The sequence below is a fragment of the Panthera leo genome, chromosome A3, assembly GCF_018350215.1.
Source record: "Panthera leo isolate Ple1 chromosome A3, P.leo_Ple1_pat1.1, whole genome shotgun sequence".
Classification (NCBI taxonomy): domain Eukaryota; kingdom Metazoa; phylum Chordata; class Mammalia; order Carnivora; family Felidae; genus Panthera; species Panthera leo.
Window position 1 is genome coordinate 35,117,278 of NC_056681.1, and position 15,524 is coordinate 35,132,801.

Sequence of the window (15,524 nt, forward strand, 5' to 3'; positions counted from 1 at the left end):
AAGACTCTATCTACATCTTTCGTTCCCTCTCCCTCTGCTCCTCTCCCCAACTTGTGCACTCTCTCTCTCAAAATAAATAAATAAATAAATATCCCCCTCAAAATTGAAGGAAAAAAAACCCTATTTTAAGAAGTCATGCTAAGTTTCTTATGGCCGGAAGCAGTAGCAGATTTAGCTTTACTTAATGTTAAAAGTTCTAAAATGCCATTCTCTGAGAATATTATTGAAAATGGTTTTCCCTTTTATAGAAATTGGCAAATATTTGAGGTTTAAAATACAGCAATAATGCTGAAGGTGAAAAATAAGAAACTCAGTTACATTATAATTTTTTTTTTGTTATCAATAGCTAGTACCTTATTTTTAATGACAGTTTTTTGTGTTTGGAAATATTCTACAAGAAATTACCTACATCACCACTTCTATCTCTGAATACCTGACAAAATGAGAACATTTTCTTTCATGGCCAAAGCAGTATCATTTCATCTAACAAAATTTTAAAAATTATTTTTTCACATCATTTAAAACCTAGCCTATACTCAGATGTCCCCAGCTGTTCCCAACTGTCCTTTGTTGTAGCTTTGTCACAACTGGAATTTCATTCCCCCACTGATTGTTATATCTCAAGTTTGTCTTAATCTCTGACAGTCCCTTTTTAATGACACCAACTCAGTACAGAATACAATGTGATTTTAACCCAAAAACTCCATGAAATAATCATTTCATTCCATTTTCTACTTACATATTTTTTAAGTTTATTATTTTGAGAGAGAAAGAGAGCATGCAAGCAGGGGAAGAGCAGAAAGAGAGAGAATCCCAAGCAGGCTCTTGCTGTCAGTGCAGAGCCTGATGTGGGGCTGAACCCATGAACCAGGAGATCATGACCTAGGCTGAAACCAAGAGTTAGATGCTTAACTGACTGAGGTATCCAGGTTCCCTCCATTTTCTACTTATATAAGAAAACAACTTATTTTGATGTCTGTTCTTTCAGTTTGCACACATTATTTTATGGTAAGGGTTCAATATTGTAATTTCACTCTGTTGCCCAGGTGTGTTGAACTTGACTGTTGGGATGGAAAAGGTGAAGACCAGGAACCAATAATAACTCATGGAAAAGCAATGTGTACAGATATCCTTTTTAAGGTAAGTTTTAAAATCACATAGCTGTAGTCTTTTCCAGATTATTGTAGAAATAGATGAAGTGGAGAACACAAATTATTCATTTTCTCAAGCATGTTACTTTCATATTCCTTTCCTCTGGTTTTGAAGAGAAAGTCAAGAAGAAATGCTTTCTCTACTTAATAACACCATGAGGGTCCTACATAATGAGTTTCTCTGCCAGCATCCCCCTGATTCTAATTACTTTAAAAAGTCTTTCATTTTCTTTTCTGTTTTCTTATTTTGCATTATTTCTGAAGGACTTAAAATTGGCGTAAAAAATAAATAGAACACAGAAAATAAAATAGATTCTAAATAGCGCCTATAAGAGTAATAAAGTAAATGAGGTTAGAGTTTATGAGTGCTCAATAATAAGTCTTATAAACTGCCAAACCATACCACAAATGGGCCCCAAACTTTCTAGAATTCAGTGCAAGGAGACAAACATAATTCACAAGATTCAGAAAATAGAAACAGGGCTGTTGGTCCAAAGAAGTTGTTCCCAGTCCTGATGCCAGAGAGAAGACTTTTCCCCATGGACCCTCAAAGAGGAGAATCTACAGTTACATAAACAGGCATTTCAGTATTGGCCTTCTGGTGATTTCTCTGTACAGTTTGAAGGTTGGTTTCTTAGAATCCTCCTTAATATGCTCCATTGATAGCCTGCCAAAGGACAAGTTAAAAAAATGAAATTCCATAGTTGGCCAGTGCTGTGGTTGGCCAATATTCAGGTACATCCGTCTCTGTCAGTTTGGTGTAATTTGGAATAGTTATTTCAACATCTGCAGCATTGGTTCTCAACTCAGCTTACGTATGGAAAATCACCAGAGGTATTTATAAAAACAGATGCCTAGTCCGTATACCCATAACTTGATGCACACCATTTCTCTTAGCCAGATGCTGGTGAATTTTGAGCAGCAGTGAATTCAAGATTATGGTCCATGAGAAGGAATTACACTCCCTGAGAAGTACCAAGGGTATATTCAAGTGGGAAGCCATGAGTTTGCACAGCCAACCAAATTGGGAAGGGTTGACATCTTCTTTAGAGATTTAAGGAGCCCAATAAGGAAGCTTAGCTAAAAAGAAGGCTATTTCCTTTCAGTTTGGAGGTGAGCAAAGGAGAACCCATGAAAAGAGCCAAAATTCTCCTCAAGGAGTAATTCTTGCTCAGCTGAAATGGACAATCAAGGTCATAGACATTTTTACCAGGAAGAGAGTTTAAGCAAGAATAATTAATGAACCACCTTAGCCATAAGTGATGAGGTTTTGGAGTGGTGGTGGGATTCAGAGCCAATAGCCAAGAAAGAATTCTTGAGACATCTTTGGTGCAAAAAAGGTGATTTTATTCAAGTACATGAACAGGACCCATGGGCAGAAAGAGCTGCCTCCGGACCATGGAGAGAGAGTGATTACATACTTGGGAGTTGGGGGGAGGTAAAATTAAGGGGAAGATTCCAAAGGATTTTCATTTGCTAAAGAAGACTTATGGGATACTGGAGGCTTAGCTGTTGTCAAGCTAAGGTTGTTTTCCCTCTAGCAAAGCATTTACATTAGGACAGTAGGGAGTTCCTGGAGAACTGTTACACTCGCCTGCCTCAAGTATTTGTCAATGGCCTGCAGGTTTTAAGGAAACGTAATTTTATATGCCATTTCCTCCTGCCTTTGTTTCCCACATCAGTAAGAATGCTCACTAAAATACTCCCCGGTTTATCTAACCTAAGGCATTATTGTTTCAACTGGACTTCCGGAGATTACTATTGTAAAATATTTTCTCATTTAACTGAATGATGCGATTTTCCCTGTGGTTAACTACAAGCCAGTTAGAATGTGGGGAGTTTTACCAAGTATGATGTTCTGGTTGTAGAAACATTAGTTTGAGGGGCGCCTGGGTGGCTCAGTTGGTTAAGCGTCCGACTTCGGCTCAGGTCGTGATCTCGCAGTCCGTGAGTTTGAGCCCCGCATCGGGCTCTGTGCTGACAGCTCAGAGCCTGGTGCCTGTTTCTGATTTGTGTCTCCCTCTCTTTGACCCTCCCCTGTTCATGCTCTGTCTCTCTCTGTCTCAAAAATAAATAAACATTAAAAAAATTTTTTTTAAAAAAAGAAACATTAGTTTGAAACCATGCTTTCTAAAGCCGAGAGCAAGACCAGCCATCTGTGGGAAGGACATGCTCAGCACATTCAAAGGTTATTTCAAATGACCAAGCTTCTAGTTCAGGGAGGGACATCTAGAACACCTGTTTTACCTCACATGTTGCTTGACCATGGAGAACCCCCACTTCCTGGTCACCTACCCCTCCAACCACTTTCATCAGGCTAATAGGAAACAGGGGATGTTGTAAATGTCACATCGGTTCACAGGAATCTTCATCAAATTAATGAAATGTAGCCAAGGACAGACTCCCAAACACAGAAGAAAGCCAATAAAAGCCTCCGTTAATCCTTAGGTTATCACCAATACATTTCTCTTCTAGGCGGGAGAGGTGAAAGAGTGGTCTGCTGTGAAAATCGCTGTACCAAAACCTCACCTGCCCTTCAGCAAGAAAGGGAAACTCTGAACCTGTCTTGCCAGATTATCAAGCAAGAAGCCAGCATGTGATTTAGATGAAATTTCTTGTTCGTTACTAGCCCCATAATTTTAGAGAAGTCAGAGAGAGCTTTGCAGGGGAGGGAAGGGTCATTAACCATAAACTGGTCCCTGGGCTCTAATGAACCACAAGGGGACTCCACGTGTGAAAGTAACAAGATGAATGGGTTCTCCAGGTCTTATTGCCAGAATTGACTTTCTGAAAAGCTCAAATTAATAGTATCTGAATGGTTTCAGGTGCCTTAATTGTGTTGTTGTTGTTGTTTGCTCCTCTCTCATTTACACTTTTTATCTTTAAAGGATGTTATTCAAGCCATCAAAGAAACTGCGTTTGTCACATCCGAATATCCTGTAATTCTCTCCTTTGAAAATCACTGCAGGTATAAGGGTGCAATCTCCTCTAAGTATCTACTACCCATTCCCCATTCCGGCTCTCCATCTTTTTAAATAGCTGAACAGTTTTGTGAAATAGTAAGGACACTTGTTCTTATGCAAAAAAGAAAGAGGAAAAAAAACAAAAGGTCAGAGATCTGGACACCTTGTTCAAGGTTCCATTGAGTTGGAAGATTTGGCAGTGTACTTGATCTCAGACTTCATGAACTTGAAAGCCATTTTTTATTCTGTGTTCCAGCTCTTACTTGGGGAGGCAAAATCTACTTGTTAAACTATACCAGTTAAAGTTCGTGGTATATAACAGAGCATCTCCCTTAGCCGTAGGAAGACAAGCATGTACTTTGCAGAGTGGGAGTTTTTAATCATCTAGGAATGGATGTCTCTTATTCTTGGACTGTTAATGGATGTTTGAATTTACGAATGCCAGTTCTCTCTCTCCAGCAAATATCAACAGTACAAGATGTCCAAATATTGCGAAGATCTATTTGGGGATCTCCTGTTGAAACAAGCACTTGAATCACATCCAGTATGTATTTTTAGCAAACTGTATTTCTAACCTGAATGGATTTGTTTTGAAATTCATTTCTAAAGGGTCAAGTAGTGCTAGAGGACTAAAGATCTTCATATTTATTTAAATTAATTGATACAGAAAGCTGTTGTGCTTCAGACAGATGTGAAGAGAGAGACATAAAATAAACATGTAGCCCAATTTAATCTGGAAGGTCTCAAGGTCTCTATGGTTTCTGAGATCTCTGTCCTAAAGTTTTATAAAATGCCTCCTGGAAGAGAATCTATACTCAGCAATTGTCCTTTAGTTGGTTGCATGATAGGATCATCTATAAGGAAGATTAAAAATACCTTTGCCTGGGACCCGCTCAGAGATTCTAAGTTAATTGATCTGGGTAAGGCCTGAGCATGGTGTTTTTAAAAAAGCCTCTCCAGGGGCGCCTGGGTGGCTCAGTCGGTTGAGCGTCCGACTTCGGCTCAGGTCACGATCTCGCGGTTCGTGAGTTCGAGCCCCGCGTCGGGCTCTGGGCTGATGGCTCAGAGCCTGGAGCCTGCTTCCGATTCTGTGTCTCCCTCTCTCTCTGCCCCTCCCCCATTCATGCTCTGTCTCTCTCTGTCCCAAAAATAAATAAACGTTAAAAAAAAAAAAAAATTTAAAAAAAAAAAAAAAAAAAAAAAAGCCTCTCCAGGTAAATCAAATGGAAGACCATTGTGGTGAGAACTCCCTAGATGGAAGAAGTCACAAGAGTCTGAAGTCCAGTGTCCCAACTCCACAACAAATACTTGGAAAGTGTTAGACATGCATTTTTGAGTTTCATTTTTACACCTGCTGATTGCTTCATAAAGCAAAGAATTTTTAACCTGTGGCCCGCAGATAGGCTTTGTGAGGTCTGTGAATTCATTCTAAATTGTGTATGGTTTTGCATTTGTTTTTGTTTGTTTGTTTGCTTTGTTTTCCTTCTTTTGGTATATAGTTTGATTCCAGAGAGTTCATCACATTTTTGCAAGGGTCCATAACCTCCAAAGTGGTAAAGATCCACTGTCACAAGATGGTATGAGTAGGAAGCAAGCCAACAGGATGAAGTATAAAGTACAATGCAGTAGTGGAAAAAAAAAAACCTGAAAAAAATATAGGACATGAGGATATTTGCATCCTTTGCACCCACCCCTGATTACCTTCAGCCTACTGACTCTGCAGGCTGCCTGCCCCGCATCCTTGCAACCCTCCCTGTTCCCTGCACACTGGCCTGACTTGCAGCTGCTTGTGCCTGCAGCTTTTTGCATGAGGTGCGGTCCTCTGCTCACTGGAGCCTGCTCTGCCCGTGTGTGAGAGATGGGCCTGAGGTGCTAGAGACCAGACAGCCCTCCCGCTGGGCCCCTCACTCCTCCCTCAGGAGGGACCGCTCAGCAGCACGTTCTTTGTTCTGCACCGTCTGCCAGGGCTCCCCAGGGGACCACACTCTGGCCCCCTCAGTGATAAGTCGCCTCATAACACCCCTGTGCCTGCTGGGGCACCCCCGTGCCTGCCTTCTTTCTTTCACTTTCCCACTCCTCTGTTGGCCCTTCCTGAGGCTGCCGCCCAAGTAATCTACAGGTATATTCACATCCTTGTCTCTGAGACTGATTCTGAGGGAACCCAAACTAAGAAACAGCCCTGTTTAGTTTTATTTTATTTTACTTTATTTCATTTTATAGTTCATAGTTTATTTATTTTGAGAGAGAGAGAAAGAGCACAAGCGGGGAAGAGAAAGAGGGAGAGAGAGAACCCCAAGCAGGCTCCACACTGCCAGCACAGAGCCCAGTGTGGGACTGAATCTCACGAACCGTGAGACTGTGACCTGAGCCAAAACCAAGAGTCGGACGCTTAACCCACTGAGCCACCCAGACGCCCCTTATGTTATTTTTGTTTTATGTAGACCCTCTGTTTACTTTTCTGATTGGGCTAAGGTGCTTGCTGCCATGGAAAGACCACCATATTCTTTATGGAACGACATGCACATTCATGAAAGGTGTTGTGGGAAGCATAGGTAATACACGTGGGAGTAAGACCTCCCTGAACTAAATGTCTGTGGGAGACATAGAGCATAGACATAAAACCACAGCTAAAAAGGAAGATGGCCTACAACCTATTGAATATTTATTAGAGATATCCAGGTTCAAGAGAGATCGCTAGGGAATAGACAAGATTCAGCAGGCTTCTGAAGGAAGCAGAATATGGGCAAAGAGCTTTGAGGCAACACAGACATGGGAAGGCACAGTGCCTTGCATGTAATAAGTAGTAGAAAAATCACTTTTGAGAAAAATGAAAGGATGCATGGAAGAGATGGGTGGGTGGATGGGTGGGTAGGTATGTCCATGCATGGATGGGGGTAGGGGGAATGGATGAGTAGATATGGCTCAGTTGTGTGGATCAGAGGTAATAAAAGAAAGGACATCTCCTTTGCAGACATAAATCCAAGCAAACGAAACCACAGTAGAGGTTAAGTTTCAGTAATTAAGACCGCTCCCTTCTTGATTCTCTTATTGAACCCACACAACCACAATCCCAGGTATTGGGGTTGCATCAGTTTACTGAGCAAACAGGCTTACTAATACAGCCCCAACACTTGAGGGGATCAGGGGAGCCTCTCGACTTCTGCCTGGGAAAGCACTTCGGACCCCAGCTATCACAACGATCCCCTGTACTTTACCCAATACATAAAAAGAGCAAGACCTGAGGCTAAGCAGGAGCCCTTCCCCCAACAGCACCCCAGGTCAGACCCAGGTCCCACTGGGGAAGGCGGAGTGGCTGTGCATACCTCTGGGAGACTGGATGTCCGGTTTGCAGTCTAGGGCAAAGTTGCATGCAGTAGGCTAATTGGGGCTGGGGAATGAAAACATAAAAGTGTGTTGACTGCCATCTAGTGGACATTGGGCTGTATAACACTGGCTTCCATGCTCATTCTGGGCTGGGAATGAAACTAGTGAAGCACATCATTAATTCAGCCTTTTCTGTTTATCTCTAGCTCGAACCAGGCAGGCCCTTACCATCCCCCAATGACCTCAAAAGAAAAATACTCATCAAAAATAAGCGGCTGAAACCTGAGGTCGAAAAAAGTAAGTCAAAGACACACATCAATAATGAGGCATACACTCATTGTGTTTGGACAAATTCAGCTGTCTGGAGTGAAATAAATTTTCAAACCACTGATTTAGGGGACGAAAGGGGCACAGTGGTGTTACATATACTTTTCATAGCAAAGTGGCCACGTGTATGTTTAAGTTCAGTTTCCACATCAACTCGTTCCTGCAGTGGGAAAAGCATATTCATACATTCATAGGATGCAGGAAAACGAGAAGAAAGTGGAAAGGGGCATTTTAGAATTTATCGAGATGGAAGGAACTAGCATTTTATCATTTTATATGCTCTAAAGTCTTCTTCAAAAGTTACCCTTTGCAGTTTGCCTGTGTGAGGTTTACATATCTAGGGATCCTGAGTGAATGTGTGAATGTATATATGTGTGTGTAGGGAGAGAAATGATTTTATGTAGACATTTTCCCTGGAAGTATTGGAAAATATTTTCTTTTATCCCATCTCTTAATTGAGTGAAGCATTAACTAATGGTATGATCGCATTGTATTTTTACCCTAGGTATTCTAAATTTTAAATTATAGTGCTTATAGTTTATTACAAAAGCAATAATACCATAGGAGAATGAAAACAACAAAGGAAAACATAAGGAAACAATAAAATAGCACTAAATTATATATTTTACACATACGTACGTGTACTATAGACACATGTATATGTTTAGACGTACATTTTTCATATCAGTGGGATCATGTTAAATATACTGATTTTTTATTATGTTTAACTCAACCAATTTAGTATACTTAAGTTCATACTAAAGTTACAACTTGCTAACTATAATTCTAATGTATGAAACACTATACAGAATTTATTATGTGGGATATGGTACCATGTGACCAGTCCCAACTGATGGATGTTCATTACTGTAGAAACGACAGTGACAGACACGCGTCGGTGTTCATTCTGTACATTTACGCAGCTTCTCGTTGGAATCCATTGGTGCAATTAGAGTTGGGTGGCCAAAGCATATACACGTTTTATACTGTGATTTACCTTTGTCTTTCAGAAAAATTGTACCAATTTACATTCTCGCTATAATGTAGGAGGATGCCTGCTTTCCAGGGATATTCTTACTGCTGGCTGTTGGCCATGTTGTATGTATATGTGGCTGACTAGGAGAAGGGAAATGAGACTTGAGTTTTTTTGATATTTATGTTTTTGGTAACTAGTTTCTTTGTATATCACCATTTATAATATGCTTCTACATGTTTTCTCGCTTTTAAAATTACTTCATCTATCTTTACAGACTTATCAGAGCTTTATACATGAGGATAATTGTCTCAGATCTGTCACTTGCAGATATTTGTTCCTGAAGTTTTTTCAGTCGCTTGTGCACGTCTCTTTTCCATCGCTTCAATATCACATTCAAATGACGCACCTTTATTACCAAGCCTTAACATCTTTCTTAGTGACTGAGCCTTCCTCTCAAACTTATGACCAGAACTTTGGAATTTCACCCATGCTCCATTAGTTCTTCACCCTGTGTAGACAGTGTGGTTGTTGCAAGTCCCTTGAGACGTCCAAGCAGCGATCTGCTACGGTCTTAGGAATGTAGCCAGTGGGAGCCCAGACAATACATTTCCTTCTCAGTGTCGATCTTCAAGCTCAGGCTTTGCAAGTGATGGAGCACCTGTCACCATCTCCTTCCTGTTTGTTTTTAATGACAGAACAGCTTGAAGCTTTGAAAAGCATGATGGAAGCTGGAGAATCTGCTGCCCCGGTTAACATCTTAGAGGATGATAATGAAGAAGAAATAGAGAGTGGTAAGTTGGTTTTCTTTTAACTTAAGTGTCACAAAAATAGTTTTAAAAAAAAGTTCATTTTTAAGCTCTACACCCAACTTGGGCTCAAATTCATGACCCCAAGATCAAGAGTTGTGTGCTCCTTCAACTGAACCAGCCAGGTGCCCAACATAGAAAAAAATTTTTTTTTGAGTTTATTTATTTTGAGAGAGTGAGTGAGTGAGTGAGTGTACAAGTGGGGGAGGAACAGAGAGAAGAGAAGGGGAGAGAATTGCAAGGAGGCTCCACAGCATCCGCGCAGAGCCTCATGTGGGGCTCGAACCCATCAACTGGGAGATCATGGCCTGAGCTGAAATCAAGAGTCAGTTGCTTAACTGACTGAGCCATGCAGGTGCCCCCAAAATTTTAAGATAAGAAAGGAAAGAATTTGTCTCCATAGACTCTCTTGGATAATGTGAGGGTTTAATTTCTAGTAGTCAAGGATGTATTTGTGCACCAAGCTTTAATCTTTTTTTTTTTTTTTTTTTTTTTTGGTATTTTTTCCCAATGTTACTTCCAGTTTACCTAGGCACTAGATTTTCATGGCTGAGTCATCTCCCTTCCTGTTGTGCCTTCAGCTGCTCAGCAGAAATTCACAGCCAAAGAATCCTTGCTGTAGAAGGCAAGGGGTTGGAATAAAAAGAACATTTGGCAATCCCTTCCTGTAAACAAAAACATAAATGTCGGTGTTGTTGATGATGATAATAGAAGGCAAGTTAAAAGGAAGGGAACATGGGTAGAGACCCTCAGGTAGATGATTGGTTTGTATGCACACATGAAATGAACTGGAAATTCAAAGCTAATATTAAAATTTCAAGTTCAGATTCCTTCAAATCACCAGCTCACCAGAATTATGAATAGCAGTAGATAATTTTAGCAAAGGTAACCTTGCTTAAAATAGATGAATATTTGCTACTGGGGCCATATAACCATAAAACCATAATATAGGGCCATATAACCCTCATGTTTGATTTTAAATGGGTCCTTTGAAAGGTTTGGAATATTTTTAGAAAAGTGTTTGTTCATTAGGTGGTATGAAAATTGATTAGCAAAATGCTTTGGCCTTACATTGTGTGTCTGTTGATTGGACACTGCCTTGGATTTATGTAGTGGTTTGAGGCTAAATAATTTAGACACATGCAGAAACTCTCTTCAGTTACTCTATAATATCTGAAATAATGAGAGGAGATTTTAGGAAAGCTTGATATTATAAGTGAAAATCTGAAAGCTGTGAGAATTAATCTCGGTAATAAAGACAGCTTAATAAATATGGCTTCCTGTGGAACTGACTTCATAACGATGGTTTGTGTTGCGTGTCCAAGCCATGGGTTCCACTCCACTCCCAGAGAACAGTCATGACTTACTTTTCATATGTTGTATATGGCAGGGAGTTTCTAGGAGGGCAGAGGTATCTGGAATTATTTAATCGATGACTGCTACAATTATCTATTACTGTGTAACAAACCACCCCAAAATCTAGAGGCTTAAAATAACACTTTATTTCTTTAGTTGTGTAGGTCATCTAGGGCTCAGGTTGGTGCTTCTCCCTTAAGTTTCTCGTGCATTTTCAGGCAGATGACATCTGGGGCTAGAGTCATCTGAAGGTTCACTTGGGCTGGTTGTCCAAGGTGGCACACTTGTGTGGCTGGCAGTTGTGGTGAGGAGCTTAGGGTCTACAGACCAGAGCACCTCTATGTGGCCTTTCCATGTGGTTTGGCTTCTCAAAACATGGTGGCCAGGTCTTTTTTTTTTTTTTAAATGTTTGTTTATTTTTGGAGAGAGAGACAGAGTGTGAGCGGGGGAGGGGAAAAGAGAGAGGGAGATACAGAATCAGAAGTAGGCTCCAGTCTCTGAGTTGTCAGCACAGAGCCCGACACGGGGCTTGAACTCACTGACTGTGAGACCATGACCTGAGCTGAAGTCGGATGCTTAACCAAGTGAGCCACCCAGGGGACCCAATGGCCAAATCTTTAGATGAAGCATCCTGAGACCCAGTGTTCCAAGAGGCAGAAAGCAGAAGCTGCTAAACTTAAGAACTGTGCCCACAACAGGCACATCATCATTTCCTGTATATTTTATTCATCAAAGCAAAATTAAGGCCCACCCAAGTTTGAGGGGGGTAGGTGAGTGGAAAGATCACATTATACAAGAGCAGATATTCTTGCAGCTGTCTTTGGAAAATGCTATCAACCACAGTGCCTATTCTATTATCTCACTTTTTCTTTTGCAAATAATAAGCCTAATCAAGATTTAAGAATAAAATATTGAATATTATTTCAAAAGGCCAGTAAAATACTTCTAAAATTTGAAAAGATGAAAAATATGTAAAATGAGTTCCTTAACTCAGGTTAAGTTTTATAGATGGTAGTTGAAAGCATGTCAGACATTACTAGATTGCACAATCCAGTAAAACAAACTGCAGAATAATAGACTAAATTAGCAAGGAAAGTAATAATAATATGAATAGCAACCACCATTGTTGTGCCAACTGTGAATGTAGCGGTTTACATCACTGCCTTATCTAATCCTTGTATGGTCCAATGAGATCGGTATCATTACACTCCTTTTTCAGATGAGGAAGCTGAAGCTTAGGTAACGGATTCTGCACATGACCCCACAGCTGGTGAGCAATGGCATTATAGTTCAATCCCAGAATTGCCTGACTCCAGGTTCAAGACCTTTTGTACCTTATAATACAGCCCTTCTAACATACAGGAATATGAAGAGAACACCAATATGCAAAATTGTTGTTAAATTGTTTTAAACAAAAAATGTAACTGATGAAAGTCAAAGATGTGAGAATTTCCTGAACACACAAAATAATCCAAAATGAGGGTCCTTTTGATTCCACTTATCATCCATAAGGGTACTTCCCATCTTTTATGCATATGTTAATGATTCCTACAAAATATTTGGCTCTAGGGGCTCCCATGTTATTCCAAAAAATACTTGAGATTTTGATTAAATGTTAACAAATGATATTGGGACATGTGGGGGATAGCGTACATGTAGAAAATTGGCTGAGAGGACAAAATCACCCACTTGAATTTCTCTTTCAGGACATAGAAGTTTCTGCTGTGCCAGTTATATTTATGATTCTTAGGTTCCCTCAGTGATACCTGGCTTAATTCTGGTCAACCAGTTGGCTATAATTACCCTGGTGTCACAGTATGATCCTACTATACATGAATGACTAGACTCTCTAATTTAAATACTTCAACACAGCAGGCAAGAGGAAGCCAAGCATAGTTCAAGAGTAACCCTGCCGGGAGGCTGTAAAAAAATAGAAGAGGCTCTTAGTCTGTGAGAGCATTTCCCCAGTTGTTAGGCTGGATTTAGATTCAGAAGGATTCGTGGCTTCCAGGACTATAAAACGAGCAGTGAGGAATGCCAAAACTGGATGTGGTTGTGGGTATGCCTCTGCATTCTTGCACACTCAGGGAATGGTACCATTCATTCACACACCTCTTTTAAAGTCAAGTCTCTACCACTTGTATGGGCCACATTCCTTGACTTCACATAGTTTATATCTGGCTATATGATCTGGTTAGACTATGAGATATATGAACTGGAAATTTAATGGTGGGAAGTTTCAAAGTCTTGGTTATAGACTGTAAGTCACGGAAATTCAATGGTCATGGAAACTTAGCATCCTGTTAAAAGCATTGGCTAAGAATCCAGAGAAATATAGGCCCGTATTTTACTCTGTGACCTTGGTTTTATAAATCATATCTCTGAATCTATTTCCTCATCTATAAAGTGGACACACTGGACTAGATTTTTTAAAGACCTATTCCAACTTCTTAAATCCTTTTTTTTTCTGCCTAAGGCCTCTATGACCTACTTTTTTCTTTTTTTAATCATCTGTCTCCACGGTATCCATGCATCCGAATACCAGTTTCAAAACAGGAAAGTGTCTGTCTCTCTTGTCTCACTTTTTTCCGTGTCTGAAATAATACTTTGCAAAAAGAAATTCCAAATCTAAGGTATCATCAGTTGAAAGACACCATTATTTTATTTATGACTAAGAAAGAAAGATGCTTCCAATTAATTGTAAAATGCCATTTTACAATTGAAAACACATTATAACATCAGAAATATTAATATGTAAAAAAATGCATCTTGCAACTGATGATGAAATAGTTGTTCTTTTATTCTTGTTCTGGAGTTCTTTGCACATTTTAAACATCTAAAAAAAAAATCTCCAATTATGGGTCTGCTTCCCACTCTGCTCTTGGGAGTCCATTCTCAGAAATCATTTCACTGTTTTTGTCCAGGAGGGGTCCCTCATGCCCTGTGTTGTGACATGGTGGATTTGTGTTGGACTTGTCCTGAGACCTATGGGTGTCTCCTGATTCTGGCTGGTTTTTAGGCAGATTCCTTACATGCGAGCTTTTAGCAGAATGGCGAGCATGGGAATCCAGATCTCACACCAGCATGTGGCTCATTTTTCAATGGGTGATTCTTTTTCCACTGACAGCCTTGAGAGGATACCAGAGTTTGTCCCTCTCTGGACTGGTGGACTGAGTGCTTCTGTGCCTCCTTTCACAGCCTGGGCCATGCTCTTGGGGCATCAGCTTCAGTTAGCACCCACTTCCAGCCTCCCTGTTAGCATGAGCTTAAGGAATGATTTTAGAGTCTCCCAAACCTAAGCCAGGTTTGACAAATGGTTTACAGGTGCAGTACAATCCTTCCAAGGTCTTTATATATAAATACATACATACACACACATACATACCTACATACATACATACATACATGCAAAAAAAAAAAATATATATATATATGTAATTTATTGTCACATTGGTTTCCATACAACACCCAATGTTCATCCCAACAGGTGCCCTTCTCAATGCCCATCATCCACTTTCCTCTCTCCCCCACTCCCCATCAACCCTCAGTTTGTTCTCAGTATTTAAAAGTTTCTTATGGTTTGCCTCCTTCCCTCTCTGTAACTTTTTTCTCCCCTTACCCTCCCCCCTGGTCTTCTGTTAAGTTTCTCAGGATCCACATGAGTGAAAACATATGGTATCTGTCTTCCTCTGCCTGACTTATTTCCCTTAGCATAATACTCTCTATCCACGTTACTACAAATGGCCAGGTTTCATTCTTTCTCATTGCCAAGTAGTAGTCCGTTGTATATATAAACCACATCTTCTTTATCCATTCGTCAGTTGATGGACATTTAGACTCTTTCCATAATTTGTCTATTGTTGAAAGTGCTGCTGTAAACATTGGGGTACAAGTGCCCCTATGCATCAGCACTCCTGTATCCCTTGGGTAACTTCCTAGCAGTGCTATTGCTGGGTCATAGGGTAGGTCTATCTTTAATTTTTTGAGGAACCTCCACACTGTTTTCCAGAGCGGCTGCACCAGTTTGCATTCCCACCAACAGTGCAAGAGGGTTCCCATTTCTCCACATCCTCTCCAGCATCTATAGTCTCCTGATTTGTTCATTTTAGCCACTCTGACCAGCGTGAGATGGTATCTCAGTGTGGTTTTGATTTGTATTTCCCTGACGAGGAGTCACGTTGAACATCTTTTCATGTGTCTTTTGGCCATCTGGATGTCTTCTTTAGAGAAGTATCTATTCATGTCTTCTGCCCATTTCTTCACTGGATTGTTTGTTTTTCAGGTGTGGAGTTCAAGCTCTTTCTTTTTTATGTTACACCACTCCCAACCGCAAGTCACTATGCTCGTAACCTACAAGTGGACAGTTAGTCTCTCTTTTTTTTTTTAATTATCAAGTATATTTTCTATTTCTTGTATCTTCCCATGGAAGATCAGAAGACCCTTTGTAAGTTACAGATATTCTTGAGTGATCGAGGCTTTAATTTTTAGGGTTAGTATAATGGGGTGGAAGTGATCAGTCACTTAAGAAAAACGCATTAAGCATCACACATGTCACATATCATGCTAGGCGCAAGAGAAATAACAGCTAACAAGATGTGCTCCTTGGCCTTGAGTAGGTAAG

The 15,524-nt window shown here is 40.3% G+C and overlaps 1 protein-coding gene across 8 annotated transcripts in view; it reads left to right on the forward strand.

The window, feature by feature from the left end:
* PLCB4 (phospholipase C beta 4) overlaps window positions 1-15,524 on the forward strand; it is a 388,300-nt gene that overhangs the window by 295,237 nt on the left and 77,539 nt on the right. For 7 of the 8 annotated variants that reach the window (XM_042931605.1, XM_042931606.1, XM_042931604.1 and 4 more), the window contains 5 exons: window positions 1,047-1,140; window positions 4,040-4,119; window positions 4,574-4,658; window positions 7,645-7,735; window positions 9,437-9,532. In XM_042931605.1, the coding sequence (XP_042787539.1) occupies window positions 1,047-1,140; window positions 4,040-4,119; window positions 4,574-4,658; window positions 7,645-7,735; window positions 9,437-9,532 (446 nt within the window). The remainder of the gene's footprint in view (window positions 1-1,046; window positions 1,141-4,039; window positions 4,120-4,573; window positions 4,659-7,644; window positions 7,736-9,436; window positions 9,533-15,524) is intronic. The other variant, XM_042931609.1, reaches the window with a different exon arrangement.